This window comes from Acanthochromis polyacanthus, chromosome 13, assembly GCF_021347895.1.
Source record: "Acanthochromis polyacanthus isolate Apoly-LR-REF ecotype Palm Island chromosome 13, KAUST_Apoly_ChrSc, whole genome shotgun sequence".
NCBI classification, from domain to species: Eukaryota; Metazoa; Chordata; class Actinopteri; family Pomacentridae; genus Acanthochromis; species Acanthochromis polyacanthus.
Window position 1 is genome coordinate 27,664,860 of NC_067125.1, and position 18,322 is coordinate 27,683,181.

General features: G+C 38.8%; 1 protein-coding gene across 6 annotated transcripts in view; it reads left to right on the forward strand.

Moving 5' to 3' along the window:
- cntn5 (contactin 5) overlaps positions 1 to 18,322 on the forward strand; it is a 108,881-nt gene that overhangs the window by 63,459 nt on the left and 27,100 nt on the right. For 3 of the 6 annotated variants that reach the window (XM_022189027.2, XM_022189031.2, XM_022189040.2), the window contains exons 6-10: positions 1,350 to 1,445; positions 2,948 to 2,971; positions 7,042 to 7,245; positions 11,675 to 11,777; positions 16,695 to 16,876. In XM_022189027.2, coding sequence (XP_022044719.1) covers positions 1,350 to 1,445; positions 2,948 to 2,971; positions 7,042 to 7,245; positions 11,675 to 11,777; positions 16,695 to 16,876 — 609 coding nt within the window. The remainder of the gene's footprint in view (positions 1 to 1,349; positions 1,446 to 2,947; positions 2,972 to 7,041; positions 7,246 to 11,674; positions 11,778 to 16,694; positions 16,877 to 18,322) is intronic. The other 3 variants (XM_022189036.2, XM_022189044.2, XM_022189046.2) reach the window with 1 other exon arrangement.

Here is an 18,322-nt window from a genome sequence, read left to right on the forward strand (position 1 = left end):
CTTCAAGTGATTTCAGTGAGAATTGTGGGTTTTTCCTTCTTTAACTGAGGGGTACCAACAATTTTGTCCACGTGTGTATATATATATATATATATATATATATATATATATTTCAAAGCTTATGCAAACAGTACATAAATTGAAATGCAACATGGTGCTTCAATGAGGAGAAAATGGAAAAGAAACCGCACTAATGTTTTGAAAAATACAGAAATACACTTTGACAGGAAATTGACTGCATGGTATATTGTACGATGAAGGCTGTAAACCGTGATCATTATTAACTGTCCCACAGATGCAGGTTTCATAAGTCACTCTAGGGAATCATTGTCCAGCAGCTGCAGGGTGATGGTAAACACCGCGCCTCAAAGTGATGGAGGAAAGTGGTGCAGACTCAGAGACCCGCCCTGGGTCAGCAGCCTGCCACTGGATTTCCACACTTTTGGCAGTGCTTCAAAAATTCAACAGCCGATATGAGGTTCCAAAAGGCTTCAGTTCTGGGATTTCAGATTAAAGCTACTTTCTTCTACTTCTGTGAAAAAAAACACATTAAAGCATAAACAAATATGACGTATACATTCAAACTGAAAACTAATGTATTGAAGATGTTTCAGTTCTTCACCGTAGATTCAATGATCAAATTTGATTTGGTCCAATCAGCTCTACAAATTGAGAAATTAATTGAGAAAACTCTTCCTTGGTTTACAGAGCAGCAAGACAAAGAATGGCCATCACTTTGAAGTCAAACAACAGTGCATCTACAGGATAGTTTTTAATGGCTTCACAGCTGTCTTTGTCATCCTGTTCCAGTCCAGTCTGTTCTATTCATGGTAGAAATCCAGTGCATTTTGTGCAAATGCCAGATGCAGATTGCTATTTAGTGCGTGGACATGTAAACCGTTTAACTTTGATCATGGACACCCACAACTGCTGTTTTGTTTGCTTGTTTTTTTTTTTCCACGATAATGGTCTTTGTCCTTCATTTATCAGGAACTTTAGTTTGCTCAACTTGAGCCATAGCTTAACTTTTGCTCAGTTCAGCCACTGTGTAGACAAGATAAGTCAGTTCATCAGTCAATTGATTGGCCTAAAATCAATCAGCAACTATTTTATCAGTTAATTAAGTTGATTTCTGAGCAGAAACTCTAAGAATTATGTGGTTGCAGATTTTTCAATGCGAGGTATGAAACCCAAGGTGCCACCACTAATTAGACAGTGAACTTTATCTTCATTTATGCTGAAGCATTAGTTCTACGGGAAAAATAGAAGCTTTGTAGCTCCTCCAGAAAATTCGGCATTACTGTTTGACATTTTCCTGTATCGCTAGCTGTCTTCTCATGCTTTTCTAGATCTTAGAGCTTTCAGTCCGAAGACCCGAGGTGGAGTTTCTGTGCGTGAAGGCCAAGGTGTGGTCCTCATCTGTACCCCTCCTCCTCATTCACCAGGTAAGAATTTAGCTGTTCAGTCACACTCAGTAGAAGAAAAACAAAATGTGTTTTTTCTCCTCATTTCCTTTTGGGATTGTTCTTGAACCCGTCACAATTTGTCATAATTTCTATCACGGCAGGTAATGTTTTTATTACTGTGCCAACGTCAAGGATTGCTCACATTATATTTATTTATTTATCACTTTGTATTTTCATGATTAGTTATTTTTTATAGCTGTCCATTCTGCTATCCATCCATCCATGCTGTTCAGATGATGAGTGTGATCAGCGATTGCAGCAACAGAGCCAGATTCTCAGAGATGAAGTTTGCTGGATCATTAGAAATGGAGAGAAATGTTACGCAGCCAATTATTTCACATAGACAGAGGATAGGCGCTGCTGTCGAATGGCACATCTTGAAATATCCCACTTTACAGTTGTCCTCTAATGTGAGCTCTTATGCGAGTCATGAATCATCCAGGTTTTCTGTTTGCATCAGCTCTGTCATACTGCTACTCTGCACCCGTGGGAATGTATGCCAAGTGCTCTTCAGCACCGATGCCCGTTTCTGGACGCCACTTTTCATGTCATAATAGCAGCCAGTGAGTCAGTGACAAAATAGCGCATAAAAAAAAAAAAGACGCAATTAAAGATGTGTAGTGGCAGACGGTTTAAAGCGTAGTGCAGATCATTCTCCAACAGTCACAGGTGTATGTGCATCCTCACACAGAATTTGTGAATAAAGCTTCCATTTAATGGAGGATTTTCTCTTAAATGATTAAAAAAGTGATTGACATGTAATTAAAATCCAACATTAGAGATGATGTTATGGACTGATAGAAGCGTAATGGAAATAGTGATTTTCTGTCGTTTAGAATTTGTTGCAGTCTTGCTGCTCTAAACTACAAAATTGGCGCAGGTTTCAATCATGATGACACAGTGTAAAGCCCTCATGTTACATTACTTGCATTAGATTGACCGAGTGGATCGATGCAGAATGTATTATATATTTATAACCGCTCAGCTGCTTAAAGTGCAATTCAGAAAAATGCGAATAGATTTTAATCATTGCATTCCTGTTTTGAATTGTCTGTTTGAGGTGGCTAAATTAATTGTAAGAGACAAATCCGCAAGAAATGAGAAAATAAATCTAAAATCACTTCAGTATCGCGCCACATGTGTGTCACCTGCAACATAACTGAAGGAACATTGGCTTGTTCAATATTACTGCCATGTAATAACATTTCTGTTTTCTTCCCGTTGATGCTCGCTGTATTAATGTTTAAAAATATCATTAAAATGTGAGGTACAAAGCATTGATGAGGAAGCCTTGCATGGGAAAGGTTAGATTGATACTTTAAAGCTTACAGTCCCTCAACTAAAACTAGCTTTTGCATCTTTAATGTTCAGTTTTGCCTGTGTGTATCTGTACAAACGGGGGTTTTACACTAATCCTGCTAGACTCAGAAAGTTAGCGTTACTTAAATGGGAGGCTGATGCTTCTTTTTTCATGCTTACAGATTATGCTCAAACACATAATGCAGGTAAGATCGTAATTTATTTCTTCAACGTTGCTCACATGAATGATGATCTCCAACATCTATAATACATTTTTAGATGAATTTGAAGATGAATGCCTTAGTGAGTCCGAGCGTGTCACACCTGAAATTCATATTGTATAGAAAGTGTTAAACAATGTTAGCGGTGGGAGGATTTAACAACTTGAAAATGCGACTTAAATTAGATCAGTCTCCTGAGTAGAAATAATTTGGAGTCACTGAGATGTGAAAAGTTTATTATTTTCCATTTCATGGCTTTGATCATCTTCACATGCTCTTTGGTAAACAGTGTTTTACATTTTTACATTATTTGTATCTGTTTTTATTTATCCGTTTTTATTTCTGTGTACAGCACTTTGATGGAAAGCGCTTTATAAATAAAATTATTATTATTATTATTATTATTATTTTATTAGGCTAAAGTATGATGAACATTGAGCAAAACCTATTGGAACTTGGATATTTTTGGCAATGCTAATTGTTTGTGGTGGAAAATATTAAAATTTATTGCATCAATATATATTCAGCATTAAGTTATCATCCTCTGTTTCAAAGAGTACAGTTTTTGTTGTTCCTATATCTCTGCTTCCATCATGTTTATAAATAGTATTCTCAGTAGATTAAGCAAAGCATGCCAAGATTTCAAATTAATCTGTTGACATGCAATATTCGAAAACTATTTGATTTCAATTTCCTCCTTATTCCACCGACCACGTATGAGCTTAAATCCGTGCCTTTGCATCTTTGAGTTATCCCTTATTTATTATTTACCAAGAGGACAAGAGGTTGATCCGTTTTTTATTATGGATTACGGATGCAGAATCAAAGAGTTGTGAAATATTGTTAGGAATGTTAAATGGATTAATTTGTCCCTGTGTTTGACAGTCCTCTTTTGATGGATGTGACCGTGCAGAACTCTGCACAACAGTCACAAAGCAAACAGCACACTGTCAGCGTACCGTAGTCATATTTCATCCATCCATTCTTTTTTCATGTTACATTTGCATATCAGTATGATTTGTAAAGAATACTAAACAGAGCCACATCTGTACAACCAAGTCTCCCAGCTTATCTCCTGTACTCACACCCACTGGTATTTATGAATAAATTATGAAAGATTCAACCTAGATGCAAATACCTTGATAATCACGCTAAGATTATTAGCTGTAAAGGTAGAATAATCATTTTCTGTGCTCTGTCTTGTTTGGGTTTACACTAGAGGACGCCTCCTATTGTTTAATGACCCTGATCGTATGTATACACACACATGATCGAGCTCAGAGGAATCAGTCCAACCTGGAATAATGAGCTGTAATGCCAGTTTCACCTTTCTGATGGCATTGTGATTTAATTGAAATAACACTGTAAATAACAAGCTGATTAAGGCCCTGTTTTTGTTGTTGTCATCATTTTACACTGATGCTTAGGATGCTTATCCCTGTATAAAACCTGTATAAAACCTACACTACTTTAAATTGTTTCATGGGTATTGAGCAGTGATTCACAGTGTAAGACTAATGTTGTGCTAATTTATCAGTGTTGATCATTTTCTTCAGTCTGACATTGGTTTCAAAGGTGTATTTGTTGAAATATATATCAGAGCACAGCAACAGTCCACATGTCAGATAAGAACAGATAGAAAACCAGGTTTGTGTTTTGTAAAAAAAAACTCGGTCAATGATCACCTGTTAGTTCTCTACAAGAGTGAAAGTTAGGATTGTTATTGAAAGTCAAGAAGTGGAGACTGAAATAGGATATTAAAGAATGCTACTGTGCTTTCTCAGAATATCCAAGAATGTAGAAACACTGCGCAGTGCACAGGATTTTTGACCAAGTTCATAGATTACTTTCAGAAACATATTAAAAGGATTTTAAAAATCAACACATACACTACCAGTCAATTGTTTGGACACACCTTCTTATGTAATGTTTTTTTCTTTATTTTCTTGACTATTTACATTGTACATTCTCACTGAAGGCATCAAAACTATGATTGAATACATATAGAATTATGTACTAAACAAAAAAATATGAAATAAGTCAAAACATGTTTTACAGTGGGTACGGAAAGTATTCAGTATTCAATTCTAAGCAGTTTGTGGAGAAAACCAGGCACTGCTCATCGCCTGCCCAATACAATCCCTACAGTGAAACATGGTGGTAAGAGCATCATGTTGTGGGGGTGTTTATCAGCTGCAGGGACAGGACGACTGGTTGCAATTGAAGGAAGGATGAATGCGGCCAAGTACAGAGATATCCTGGAAGAAAACCTCTTCCAGAGTGCTCAGGACCTCAGACTGGGCCGAAGGTTCACCTTTCAACAGGACAATGACCCTAAGCACACAGCTAAAATAACAAAGGAGTGGCTTCAGAACAACTCTGTGACCGTTCTTGACTGGCCCAGCCAGAGCCCTGACCTAAACCCAATTGAGCATCTCTGGAGAGACCTCAAAATGGCTGTCCACCAATGTTCACCATCCAACCTGACAGAATTGGAGAGGATCTGCAAGGAAGAATGGCAAAGGATCCCCAAATCCAGGTGTGAAAAACTTGTTGCATCATTCCCAAGAAGACTCATGGCTGTACTAGCTGAAAAGGGTGCTTCTACTCAATACTGAGCACAGGGTCTGAATACTTATGACCATGTGATATTTCAGTTTTTCTTTTTTAATAAATTTGCAAAAATTTCTACATTTCTGTTTTTTTTCTGTCAAGATGGGGTGCTGAGTGTACATTAATGAGAAATAAAATGAACTTTTTTATTTTGGCAAATGGCTGCAATGACACAGAGTGAAAAATTTCAAGGGGTCTGAATACTTTCCGTACCCACTGTATATTTTAGATTCTTCAAAATAGCCACCATTTGCTTTGATTACTGCTTTACACACTCTTGGCATTCTTTGGATGAGTTTCATGAGGTAGTCTCCTGAAACGGTTTTCCAACAGGCTTGAAGGAGTTCCCAGAGATGCTGAGTACTTGTGGGCCCTTTTGCCTTCACTCTGTGGTCCATTTCATCCCAAACCATCTCAGTTGGGTTTAGGTCAGGTGACTGTGGCCAGGTCATCTGACGCGGCACTCCATCTTTCTCCTTGGTCAGATAGTCCTTACACAGTCTGGATGTGTGTTTGGGGTCATTGTCCTGTTTTAAATAAATGATGGTCCAACTTAATGCAAACTGGATGGGATGGCACGTCGCTGCAGGATCCTGTGGTAGCCATGCTGGTTCAGTGTGTCTTCAGTTTTGAATAAATCCCCAACAGTGTCACCAGCAAAGCACCCCCACACCATCACACCTCCTCCCCCATGCTTCACAGTGGGAACCATACGTGTAGAGACCATCCATTCACCTTTTCTGTGTCACTCAAAGACACGGCGGGTGGAACCAAAGATCTCAAATTTGGACTCATCAGACCAAAGCACAGATTTCCACTGGTCTAATGTCCATTTATTGTGTTTTTTGGCCCAGACAAACCTTTCCTGCTTGTTGCTTTTCCTTAGTAATGGTTTCTTAGCAGCTATTTGACCATAAAGGCCTGATTGGTCAGTCTCCTCTGAACAGTTGATGTAGAGATGTGTCTTCTATTAGAGCTCTGTGTAGCATTTATCTGGGCTCAGGTGCTGTTAACTTGCCATTTCTGAGGCTGGTGACTCGGATGAACTTATCCTCAGCAGCAGAGGTGACTCTTGGTCTTCCTTTCCTTGGGCGGTCCTCATGTGCACCAGTTTCGTCGTAGCACTTAATGGTTTTTGCGACTGCTCTTGAGGGGAGAAGGCCAAGGGTTTGCAAAGGCATCATCGAAAGCAAAAGGTGGCTGCTTTGAGGAACCTAAAATATAAAACATATTAGGAGTTATGTCATAATGGTTTGTTTTTTGCATAATTCCATGTATCTTACTTGATAGTTTTGATGTCTTCAGTATGAATCTAGAGTGTAGAAAGTGCTAAAAATAGAAAAAACACTGAACTAGAAATTGTGTCCAAACTTTTGACTGGTAGTCAAGTACATATAACTTGTGTTTTTTCTAATATGTATGGTTTTCCTTTGCTTTCACAGAGATCATCTACAGCTGGGTGTTTAATGAGTTCCCCTCTTTTGTTGCTGAGGACAGTCGGCGCTTCATCTCCCAGGACACAGGAAACCTTTACATCTCGAAGGTGCAACCCTCTGACGTAGGAAGCTACATCTGTCTGGTGAAGAACACAGTGACGAATGCAAGAGTTCTAAGTCCCCCAACACCTCTGACACTGAAAACCGACGGTGAGTATTCATTGGTAAAACCAAATAGAGAATCCTGCAGAATTCTCCATCTGTTTGTTTGAATGGAAAAAAGTTTCAGATGTTTTGCAGTGCTTTCTCCCGCTGAACTTGTTCAGCACAGATGAAAATCATATTTTATCCACCGCTGGTGCACTTTGCTGTATCATAATGCGTTTTGAGAAAAATTTTCACATCAGATAGGTTAATAAAAGTGGGCCGGTCTTCTGCTTTCCACAGAGCATTGTGTTAGTGGAAGGCGTTCTGAATTCCATACACACCGTAAATAGATAGTGAGCAATGCTTTAACATGAGAGTGGGGAGCCTTCTTTGCTCACAATGTGCTTTGGTGAAACTGGCCATCAGGGAAATCATTTTCCTGCATAAAATTAACTGAATCAATGGCCCTTGCTGTGGATGGGATTTTGCTCTTTTATACTAGCCTCTCAGGAGCCATGCTGTCGAGCTGTTTGTTGGATTCAGGTGTGGATTTCACCTACAGGCTTTTTACATCTGACTACACAGAGAAACGTCCATCACTTCACACAGGTGCCTGTCATTGTCAAGGTTTCAAAGAGCCACTGAGATTACATCCCAGTGAAGCTGTGAAATGGCCTCTGTGCCTCAGAAACAGGTTTGCTCCAAATGTTACGACACAAATTTACTTCTTAAGGATTACATGCCTTCCAGCAAGATTCTTGCTCTGTATTTGCATAACCTTGTATGAAGTGGCCTTCAGAGACATGCATAATACTTAGCACAGAACTACGCCAAATTGGTTTGTGTCTCTCAATAGCTGAGATGCCAAATGCAGTCGGAAGGGCATGTGGTCAGGCTGCTGTTGCCATTTTATTAGCCTTCGTAGTTGAAAAAAGAAGCAGAATTTTGTTGTTTTCCGACAGTGAGTGAAGAAAGAGAGATCAGCTTTGCCGCATCCATGTGATACGCTGCAGGTTGACGGACAGCATGCTCACCTGCAACCCAACACGGCCAAATCAAATCTCTACACCTGCACGTCCGTCATGCCAAAGTATGCCTTGGCAACTCTGGCCTAGCTAGTCTCATGATGCTCAGCAGCCTTCTATATTTTGAACTTGGGTCTAAAATGCTGAAAATTACATTGGCGTACCTCACAGCAGTCACCCAAATGTTGCCGTGCTGTGTGCACCCTTCAAGCATTGGAGTCTGACCAATTAGACACTGCAATCTGTGCCTCAGTAAAAGTGACTGATTATTACACAGCAGACAGTTCAGGCTGGATCTGTGCGCGGCTCACCACTGTCAGCTCCAACCCTGACTCTCTTAATCAAAACAAGCATCTGGGCTCCATTATACCCAGCTGGAGGCCATTGATCGACGAATCGCAATCCACCTTCAGCAGAACGGGGCTAAACGCTGAACTCCGGACTAATGCGCTGTTTTTAAACACACAGAGTTCATCTCAGAACTCCTATCTGTCTGATTTAATGCTTTGGTGTAAATAGAATCCACTGCATAACATTACTGTGGATTGCTTTGAAGTGGTTGTGGATGAGAACACATGTAAAGCATATGTCTGTTAATGAAAGGGGAGGCTACAGTGAAATGAAATGCAGGAACAATCTACCATGGTTGCTTCATGTGCGCACATAGTTTTCTTTATTCTGACATTTTGCTCACTTCTACTCCTTTAACTGTTAAGAAGAAAATCTTTAAAAAAATAATTTCTAACTGATAATAAAGTTGTATAATTCTCCAATTGGTCGACCGGCTGTGGATAGAAGTTGTAAAAGCAGACAGAAACTAAGTCTGTGTTTCTTTTTTGTTTTGTTTAGTTTAAATCAGTCATGTTGGGAGTAAAACCAGCATGTGTTTTCATTTATGATTAGTAGAGAAAAAACATGGGAATTATCCATCTGGAGCTAGAATCAGTTATGTGTGAGCATAAACTCCACAAATACAAGAATGCAGCCCAAATTTATCAATATATTCACATAATTTTTTACTTACAAATAGGTATTTTGTCGGGTTGCGGCCCCCGTGGTGTTGTTACTGTTGTATTCGATCTTCTGGCTGCACACTGGCGGTAAAATCAGTGAAAGATAATGTTTGCAGGAACATGTCATCCCAATATGTGCGTGTTTTCTCGACTACACTGTGGACTATTATTGACAACCTAATGCTTCCTGCTGTATTGAATTATTAGCCAACATACTGTTAGTAAAAAATAACTTATTGTCTTTTACCCCAAAGAATGCTGTCAAGAAAGTGCTCACCTACAATCTGTACCATTAAATACCAAAAAAGAGCATACAGTAGCATTATTTTTATAATAACTTAATTAGATAAAGTGTTAGTTTCCCTGCCTCCAGCATCAAACCATCACATTAGACAAAAATCAATAAAAGCGAAATCAATTAAAGCAACTTGACATGAGGTCATTTGGTTTATTACACCATTTGTTGCATATTAATCATGTCCCTTGTTTAAAACGTTGCTGATGCAGAATAGATGGAGGGTCAGTCCCTTCAGGGCAGCTTCCTTTAGTGAGTATCACATTAGGGATGTGGCTGTATAATTATATTTAGATAGACCAGTCCAGCTGTCTAGGCATTGGCGGGACCAATTCAAGTGTGTGGAGATGAAGAAAGAAAGAGGGAGATGTCACGTTATGAATGTTTAAGCAGGTGTAATGAATCTCTTAAAACTTACAAACCTGCAAAATGTGTTTCTGACGCCTGAAGCCTAGACTCTGCTGCCAGTATTTTCTATTTTTCTTTCAAAATTTCTGAATTTTCTCCGGCATTAGTGCTTTTGATAGGCATCTGAAGACACATGAATTACCAGATCAGACAGCTAATAAAACACGTTTTAATGCTATTAGCTTGGAGTTCCAGTAAATGTTAGATCAGGCATCTTACTTTGAAATTGGCTTTCTGTGGAAAAACCACAACAGGAGGGAAAAAAAAGTAATTTTCATGCGATTAATAAAGGAAATTGGAAGATAAAATATAAAGCTTCGCTGCGAGTGAGGGTCGGTAATGTTTTAGCACGCCGAGTCTAGACGTTATTTCTTTCAATTCTATCAAGTCCACCCACTGAGACTGAATATCATATTGAATATACTATGGCAAGAGCCAATGAAATACTGCAAATTCATTATATGTGAAGGGCTGCTTTGGAGCCATAAATGTTGAGAATGAGATTGAAATTGAAAAGTTCTTTGGAACAAATATCATAAAACTCCTTTTCCATACATAGTGGGCCACAGTTCAATAAACCCACTCCTTTGCTGCATTCATTTTGTCACATAAAAAGTGTCAGGTACATGTAGGAAGTGTAATTATGGTTTCTCAAATGTCACGCCGGTCATTTGTCTTACTGATCATGTACTTTATAATGCATGTGGCGCCGCGCTGCATATGTTCTGATGTGTTTTGATGTGTGCTCAGGCAGGTGTTGCCATCAGTGGCATTCATGTGCAGTAATTGTATGCATTTAACATTTCCATTTAGCTCCATTTAATTCGCCAGATAATTGTATGTATTTCCCAGATGATTGTGTTTTCCTTTGTTTCTCCAAATTCGCTCAAAGCCATCTGACATATCTGCTTCACAAATGGAAATAAATGGCCGGCCCGACATACAGATGAATAAACAAAGAAGCCGTGTCCTTTGGCTACGACTTAGAGAGGAGGTGTTAGTCATAGTGGCACTTAGCAAGACTGATAACACGCTGTCACTTGTGTCCTTTGCAATGTGTTTGCGGATTGCTGCGTGGATTACTAATTCTTGAGGACAATAGAGTCCTTTTCCTGGTTGTTGTCACTGGAGAATATTTGTACGCATCACATCATCCCAGTGGTTTGTTTTGGTGATGGTGCAGCTTTTGAGCTTCTCTTGCTATTTCTTATACAGTTTGTGACATGCTACCAGTGCAGAATTTATCTCGCATCTTCAAATTTTTTCACTACAAAACATAATAAAACATAAAGAAGTGTCTAAAAAAATTAGTTAAACTCATTTTGTGTTCAACAGCACATGTTTGAATTCATTTTCTGTAGAGATCAAAAGCATAACTGTTTAGTTACATGCTCTGAATCCGATTTAAACCGGTGTCAATATCCCTATTAATAAACAGCGCATAAAATGAAGGTGGATGGTTGAAAGGTTCTCCAGATGGTGTGCATAATGTGCACTCCAAACCTGCACCTTGCATGATTTCATGTAGCGTGTATTCTGAGAGATTTCAGCATCAAGAATCTGTTCTTCAGTTGTCGCTTATACGCTCATTAAACAATTACGGAGGAAACGGGAAATGGATGTCCATGTTATTTTTAAATCACCAAGGCCTTTGTGTAGAAAATGGTGGGAAATGGAGGGATACAGTAAGTAACGGTTGCAATACACTTGGTTCTAATGTGTGCGATTCCTCTTTCTTAACCTTTTTTCAGGTGTCATGGGTGAATATGAGCCCAAAATTGAAGTGCATTTCCCTACATCTGTCCTGGCTGCCAAAGGAGTCATTGTCAGGCTGGAGTGCTTTGCTCTAGGGAAGTAAGTAAACAAGGACATATTGCACAAATATACGTAGCTGTTTATTACAGCGGTATCATATTAATCACTAGGAAGTGTAAACTACAGCCTATCACTGCTCTGCTGCTGGGAGATCCTTTAGATAATACCGCCTGTGTTTTCTCTCTTCTTTAAATTACATTATTCCATTACCTGAATGGGAACCAGGCATATCTTGTCTTCAGGCAGTATGTTAAGTGAGTGTAGAGAGTGCAGCATCGTAGCTCTGCTGTTAGATGGCATGTTAGTGCATGGGGTGGGGGGTGGGGAGGGAAGACTGAATGGGGAATTCAGCCCGAGGGACCCATGTGTTCTTATAATTGAGAGCCCTAATGTATCTGTGTTTCCTGGGTGCTTTCAGGGTCTGTTATGAACGTAGAAAGCCAAGGTTATGTGTCTGAAAAAATGAAATTGGTAATAGTTGTCTGCCAGGAGGGAAAACACTCTTGTCCACAGAGACTAAAACCCAAACCACTTACCACAGTTGCTGAAGTTGGGCTTCATGGTTTACAAAACTATTGCTTTTATAATGCATTTTGTCCCTTTAAAAAAAAATAAAAATAAAATGCAAGTTTATTTTTTTTATTATCAATGTTATTGTAATGACTAAACTGTGCTGTAAGTGGAAACACCTATGTATAAAATTTAAACTCAATTCAAAACATTTTAATCCTTTTTTTAAAAATTCTAAAACAAGGCTGAAGTGGTGTTTGACATTACAGAAAATATTTTATTTTTTATGTTATATTTTGTTGAGAATTAGTCATCATAAATTATTCATTTCTGACTCCTATCTTAAGTGCAAACAGTCGCTAATCTACAGATAACTAAGCACCTTGTAGTTGTTTACCTTGATTTTAATTAATTATCCACATTATGGTCAGTCATTTTTCTAAATATATAGACACTGCATTATAATCTCACACCCCTCAGTGTTTCCCATTAAGCGAAGCGGGAGTTTCTGGACTCTCGCTGAACAGCCAGACAGCTTGAGTTCTTGGCCTGTGCTTCCCTCAATGAAGTAATTTGTGCATGATGGCTCTCAGTCAGACAGTGATCCCAGTGACTTACCCTTTTACGCAGAGATGAATGATTTATCAATGAACCCTATTAAGAAATGCCAGTCTTTATATAGCGCCGAAAATGAAGTTAAAATGGGTTTTGTACTCCTGTTGATCAATATGTATGATGGCACCACTATCTAGTCCGAGGCAGAAAAGCTCTTTGTGTGTGAATGCCAGAGCTCCTTGATGTGATTGTCTGTTGTGATATTTACCAGCGACAGTGCTTTGTAGACCACAGTCAAGGGCAAAAAGAACAATGAGGCAGTGATAATGAAAAACACAACAATAAAATTAGTCTTTTTAACTTGAAGAAGTTTGGAGCTGTGGTCACCTTGTGTGTTATTTTAGTAACCGGTAGAATAATTTTGTAAAAACAGCATGTAGAGGGAGATCACTACTATTGCTGTGCTGTTTCAGCTAACATCACATAAAACAAGATAGATAAATTAGAACTTGGCTGGAAATTGGCATTATTAACACTTTTTCCAAAAGACTTATTACAACTTTTATGTGAACAAGACTTTCAGTCCAATAACTCAGTGTTCAGCTTAGAGTTCTGCAGTCGGTTCTCACATTAGCTTTAGCTCACCAATAACATCTTTGTTAGGCTTATAAGACATTTTGTTATCAATGCTCGTATCATTCCTTAAGCAGTCATAGACTCAACTTAAAAGAAAATATGACACTGCTCAATGTCATTATCTGAACTGTGACTTTACTGGTTTCAAGTGAAGTCAAATCCATATCTTATATAACACAAGATCACAACTTTGCCTCAAAGGACTTTATAATCTTTACAGAAAATGACAACCTTCTGTCGTTAGAACCTTGTGAATATCCTTCACAGAAGCTTTGGTGGAAAAAAGTATAAGAAAACTGAAGAGTGATTGGTTTTTCCTGGCACATAGACGTGCAATAGATAGAATATGAACAGAAAGGCAACAAGGTAGATTTATTATATAGACAGCCAAGATGGAGGACATGTCCGCCTTACAGCTTCTTTGATACACAAACATTCAGCCTTTAGTGGCTCTTTAACAGTATCTATCCATTCAGCTTGTATCCACTTCTGTTTCCAAATTGAAAGGTCAAGACAGATACAGTGAATGACAAAATGCACCTATAGATGATGATGTACGACTTGCACATTGTCAAACAACAAATTCAATTTAAAAGCCCGACTTCACAGTCTGGTTCTACAAGCAGCTCCGTAAAGTGCAATGCTGTTAGCTGCTTTCATTTCAAGGGAGATTGGAGTATGAAGTTCAGTGTAGTTCAAAAAGCCTTTAAAATTTGTTGGGTTACACACTCAACCCACTCATTTCCACTTAAAATATAATATGTGGCATGTGCTGGATGCTTTCATCCAAATGGCCTTGGAGTACTGGATATACTTTTAGTTTCAGTGACCCCAGAGGGAACCAAACTCTTGAAGCCTGCGGTTACTTTTCTCATTGAGCCATACAGAACCACATTATCAGCATCAAAGTGCCTCTTAACACGGCATATTTTATACTCTTAATGCTTTTGAAAGACATTTGTTTGTGCTCGGATCATACAGGTGAATGTGTCTTTGTGTTTCGTTTCAATACTCCTTTCCAAATAGTCTAGCATTTCCTAAAGGTACCTAGAAATTGAGAGTTTAGCAAAAATGAGCTAAATGGTAGGTTATTATCTAGATCTTAATGATCTCAAGGAAAGCAATTCTCCATTATATTTTGGTGTTAGATTTAATTTTGAACCTTTATTATGGAACAAGTCCGGATCAGGGCACAGCATTTGTGTGGAATGCTAATTAAGATGTAATCTACATTGCTCGCCTTTGGGTGCGCTCTTAAATTGAAAACTGTAACGCCTTACATAAACTCCAATGTGTAACGCATTCACAATGTTGAGGTATAAAACGTTTAGTTTATGCACATTGATGAAATGGACCAGAGTGAGCAGAATTCAGCAGCTTTAGAGGACGCTGACAGGAATGGTTTATCATTTTTAAACTGAGTGAACCTATTCCCTCCTGTCCACCCCCGAGTCCTGTGAGCATGTGCCGGCCTGGTGCTCATTATTCAGCCTCCAAAGAAGAAAAATCCTGACATGGATTTCACCATCATGTTCTTTCCTCTCGAGGTCTCTATAGATTTTTCTTTGTTCTCTGGTTAATAAAGAGTTAAGCCGGAGCAAAGGTCTGTGTAAGTAAGTGCTTCAAGACAACTCCATGCTATATTTACTATATAGCAGACATGCTGCATGGAGTCATTTTTATTGCTGGTTTAGCATACCAATCAGGCACAACATTAAAACCACTGACAGATGAAGTAAATAACGTTGATCTTCCTGTTGCAATGCAATGTTCTGCTGGAAAATCTTGGGTCCAGGATGTTACTTTGACACACCTGAACACTGCTGCAAACCAAGAACATCCCCGCATGGCAAAAACACTCTCGGACAGACGTTGCACCACACAACACTGCAAAATCTGCTAAGAAACAGCTTGAGGAGCATGACCAAGAGTCTTTAGGGTTGACCAGGCCTCCAAACAGAAATCACAGGACACCCCCAGAGTTTAAATGTTCGATGTTTTAGAGCTGTTTTGGCAGAACAAACGCAACAATATTAGGCATGTGGTTTTAATGTTGTGGCTAGTCGGTGTGACCATGTTCACAAATTTCAAGTTCCAATAACCCAAGAATGTTTGAACATACAAACTATTATTCACTATTTTGCTTCACACTTTCAGTGATGTGAGGAGAGCGAAATGTTGCTGCAAATTACTTAATTAGCTATTAAAAAAAATGCAAATTAAAGGAAAGTTTTCAAAACATTAGTTTACAAAAAAAGATGTAAAATACATACCTCCAGTGCAAAATAAAGAAGAACCACTGGTGAACATGGTGTGAATCCTAATTTGAGTCCATCGCAGCCGAGAGCCCTTCACTGTCCTTGTGAATTTAGAGCAGTTAAAAAAGCTCAGGGATGTAACATTTCCATCTTGGCTAAATGATTGATGGGTTCACTGGAGGTTTGTACGGTGTCACATTTCCATCTTTCACAGACCTGTCAAATCTAGTTGTCATACAAGAAACTACTGATACTGAAGACATAGTAAGACATTCTGTATCTGCATGTGCAAGTCATCTATCATAAGCATCTATAGGGAAATTCATGAATAAACAGGGACGGATAACATCGCATGAATACTAATCGGAAAAAAGCTCTCTGGCCTTTATAATAGCCTGATTTGAATAGTGTCCTTATTCCTCTGAAAAAAAGGATTATCTAATAGATGTGTCTTCAGCTGCAGGTCAATTGGTATCATAAATATATTATGAGTACATCAAAGGTCAGATATTTACATGGAGAGCAGAACATTAAAGCCACAGTGTTTCTAATACTCACTTCTTATTGTGGCGACTCATGCATTCAAGAAACTGTGAAACATTCGAAGCACAACTCTTCCAGTTGCTTGTTTTTATGGTGCAAAATTTAGGTCACTTGATTTATGAATGAAATGATGGAGCATTAAACTTGGACGTATAACATTTCATGCAATATAATAAAAGGGACTGAGGGACTTGGAATTCCAGAGAAAATCTAGAGAGCACTTATATCATGGTTGTCTTTTTAATGTAATGGATGAGCGTGCAACATACATATTACCCTGCTTTTGTAATGCAATGTAACATTCTTATTTTAAAGAAAACCATAAGGTTGTCACTTTTTATTATCAGTAGTGAATTGCATCGTTGCAGTTTACACCCTGTGCTGTTATGTGAATGCTTCTTAAGCCCCAGTGTTGCGGAGTATTGTATATAACGCTGCTTTTCTCTTCTCACAGTCCAGTGCCAACAATAACATGGAGGAAGATAAATGGCAACATCCCAAAGAAAGCAAGACTTCGGAAGTCCCAGGCTGTATTGGAGATTCCCAATATTCAGCTGGAGGACTCGGGAACTTATGAATGCAAAGCTGAGAATCCAAGAGGAGGCACTGCTTTCAAAGGACATCTGCAGGTCTACAGTGAGTAGACCATATTTTCATAGTTTTTGTTGTATTTATGAGTTCACTGTGGGATTTTTTTTGTCTATATTACTTAAATAGTGGACTTTAGGGTTACATGGTGCATTGTGACCCTTCGGCCACAGACTGCTCCGACTCCTATCCTCTGCTGATCTGTTTAGATCTTTTACATTTGTGCAGCCATCATGCATTATCAAAGAGCATGAATGCATTAGCACGAGTCTTAATGTACTTACTCCAGGAATAGTCGTCTAAGTAACCGCCCTGCCTTTTCCGCGAGCTATTTTAGTCCTTCTGCAGTTTCCAAGCATTTTTCACCAGATAATCTCTTCTAGTTACAGTGTTCTCAAATTCAAGGCTCGGGACTGTTATCGTGTGCTTGGGAATTTGCAGAACTGTCCGAGGACTAATTATACATCCATCCCAGATAATCCAAGAGGAAGTATCCATCACTGCAACAAATGAGCTGTTTCTTTCAGTTGAAAGAGATGTGGGTCTCTTAGACAAGTAGTCGGGTGTTTTGTTCTGAGCTACGCCTCTGTTCAGCTTTTGTAGTTTCATAGTGTGATTGGATTTTTTCTTCTTTTTCTCAAGTGGCTTTTGTAGATGCATGCCCTGGGAGTTATAATGCTTACTATTAACTTGCACACCTGTTTCTGCTTCCCCTTTATAAAAACATAAACCTTAGTTAACGTATCTTATAGTGTTAAATAAAATAAAAATAATAAGCTTAATTAAAGAAAGAGCCAATGTTGGGAGTGCTTATAATTGGGACCAAATCTTATCTCTACTAACACAGTTTCAGTGTAAAACTAATTCAGGCATACACAGTAATTCATTTTACTAAATCGATGCTTATCACCCAAAGCATCAACTAAAGCATTAAGAGTGCAAATTTAGTCAATATTTGCCAAGTTTATATTTTACTTATGCATGGTCTCTTACACATTTCTGTTTAGTATGGATGTGGGTTTACCTATGAGTTCTAGGTTGGACTTTAATTAAAAGCAGTTTTGGGCTTTCTAATAATGAGATGCACTGGGAGGCATTCCTGACTTACTGCCTTTGCCTGCAATCAACAAACTTATCTGTGAGGCTGCATGTCTCCCATTCCTCTCTGTCCATGCCATGCGCACAGAACCAAGATAATGGACTGCCTCAACCTTGGTGGGACACATTTCCAAGGCCCTGCACTCCTTGGCAACCTCCATTCTGTTGACATCACAAGGAGAATAGGGAGCCTAATTTGTAGCAGCCTCACACTAAATGTAATTTACACAGGTCAGCTGGTAGTTTGAACTTTCATTGTGAGCGAGACCTTCCTGCCCAAAATCATTCAATCAAACCCCACAAAAAAAGTATTCTACAGAAGGTGCCGTATGCAAAGAATAGAAAGGAGCGTGCTTGGCATGTTATCGTAGGAGAAACGGCTCGATAGCGGGGGCG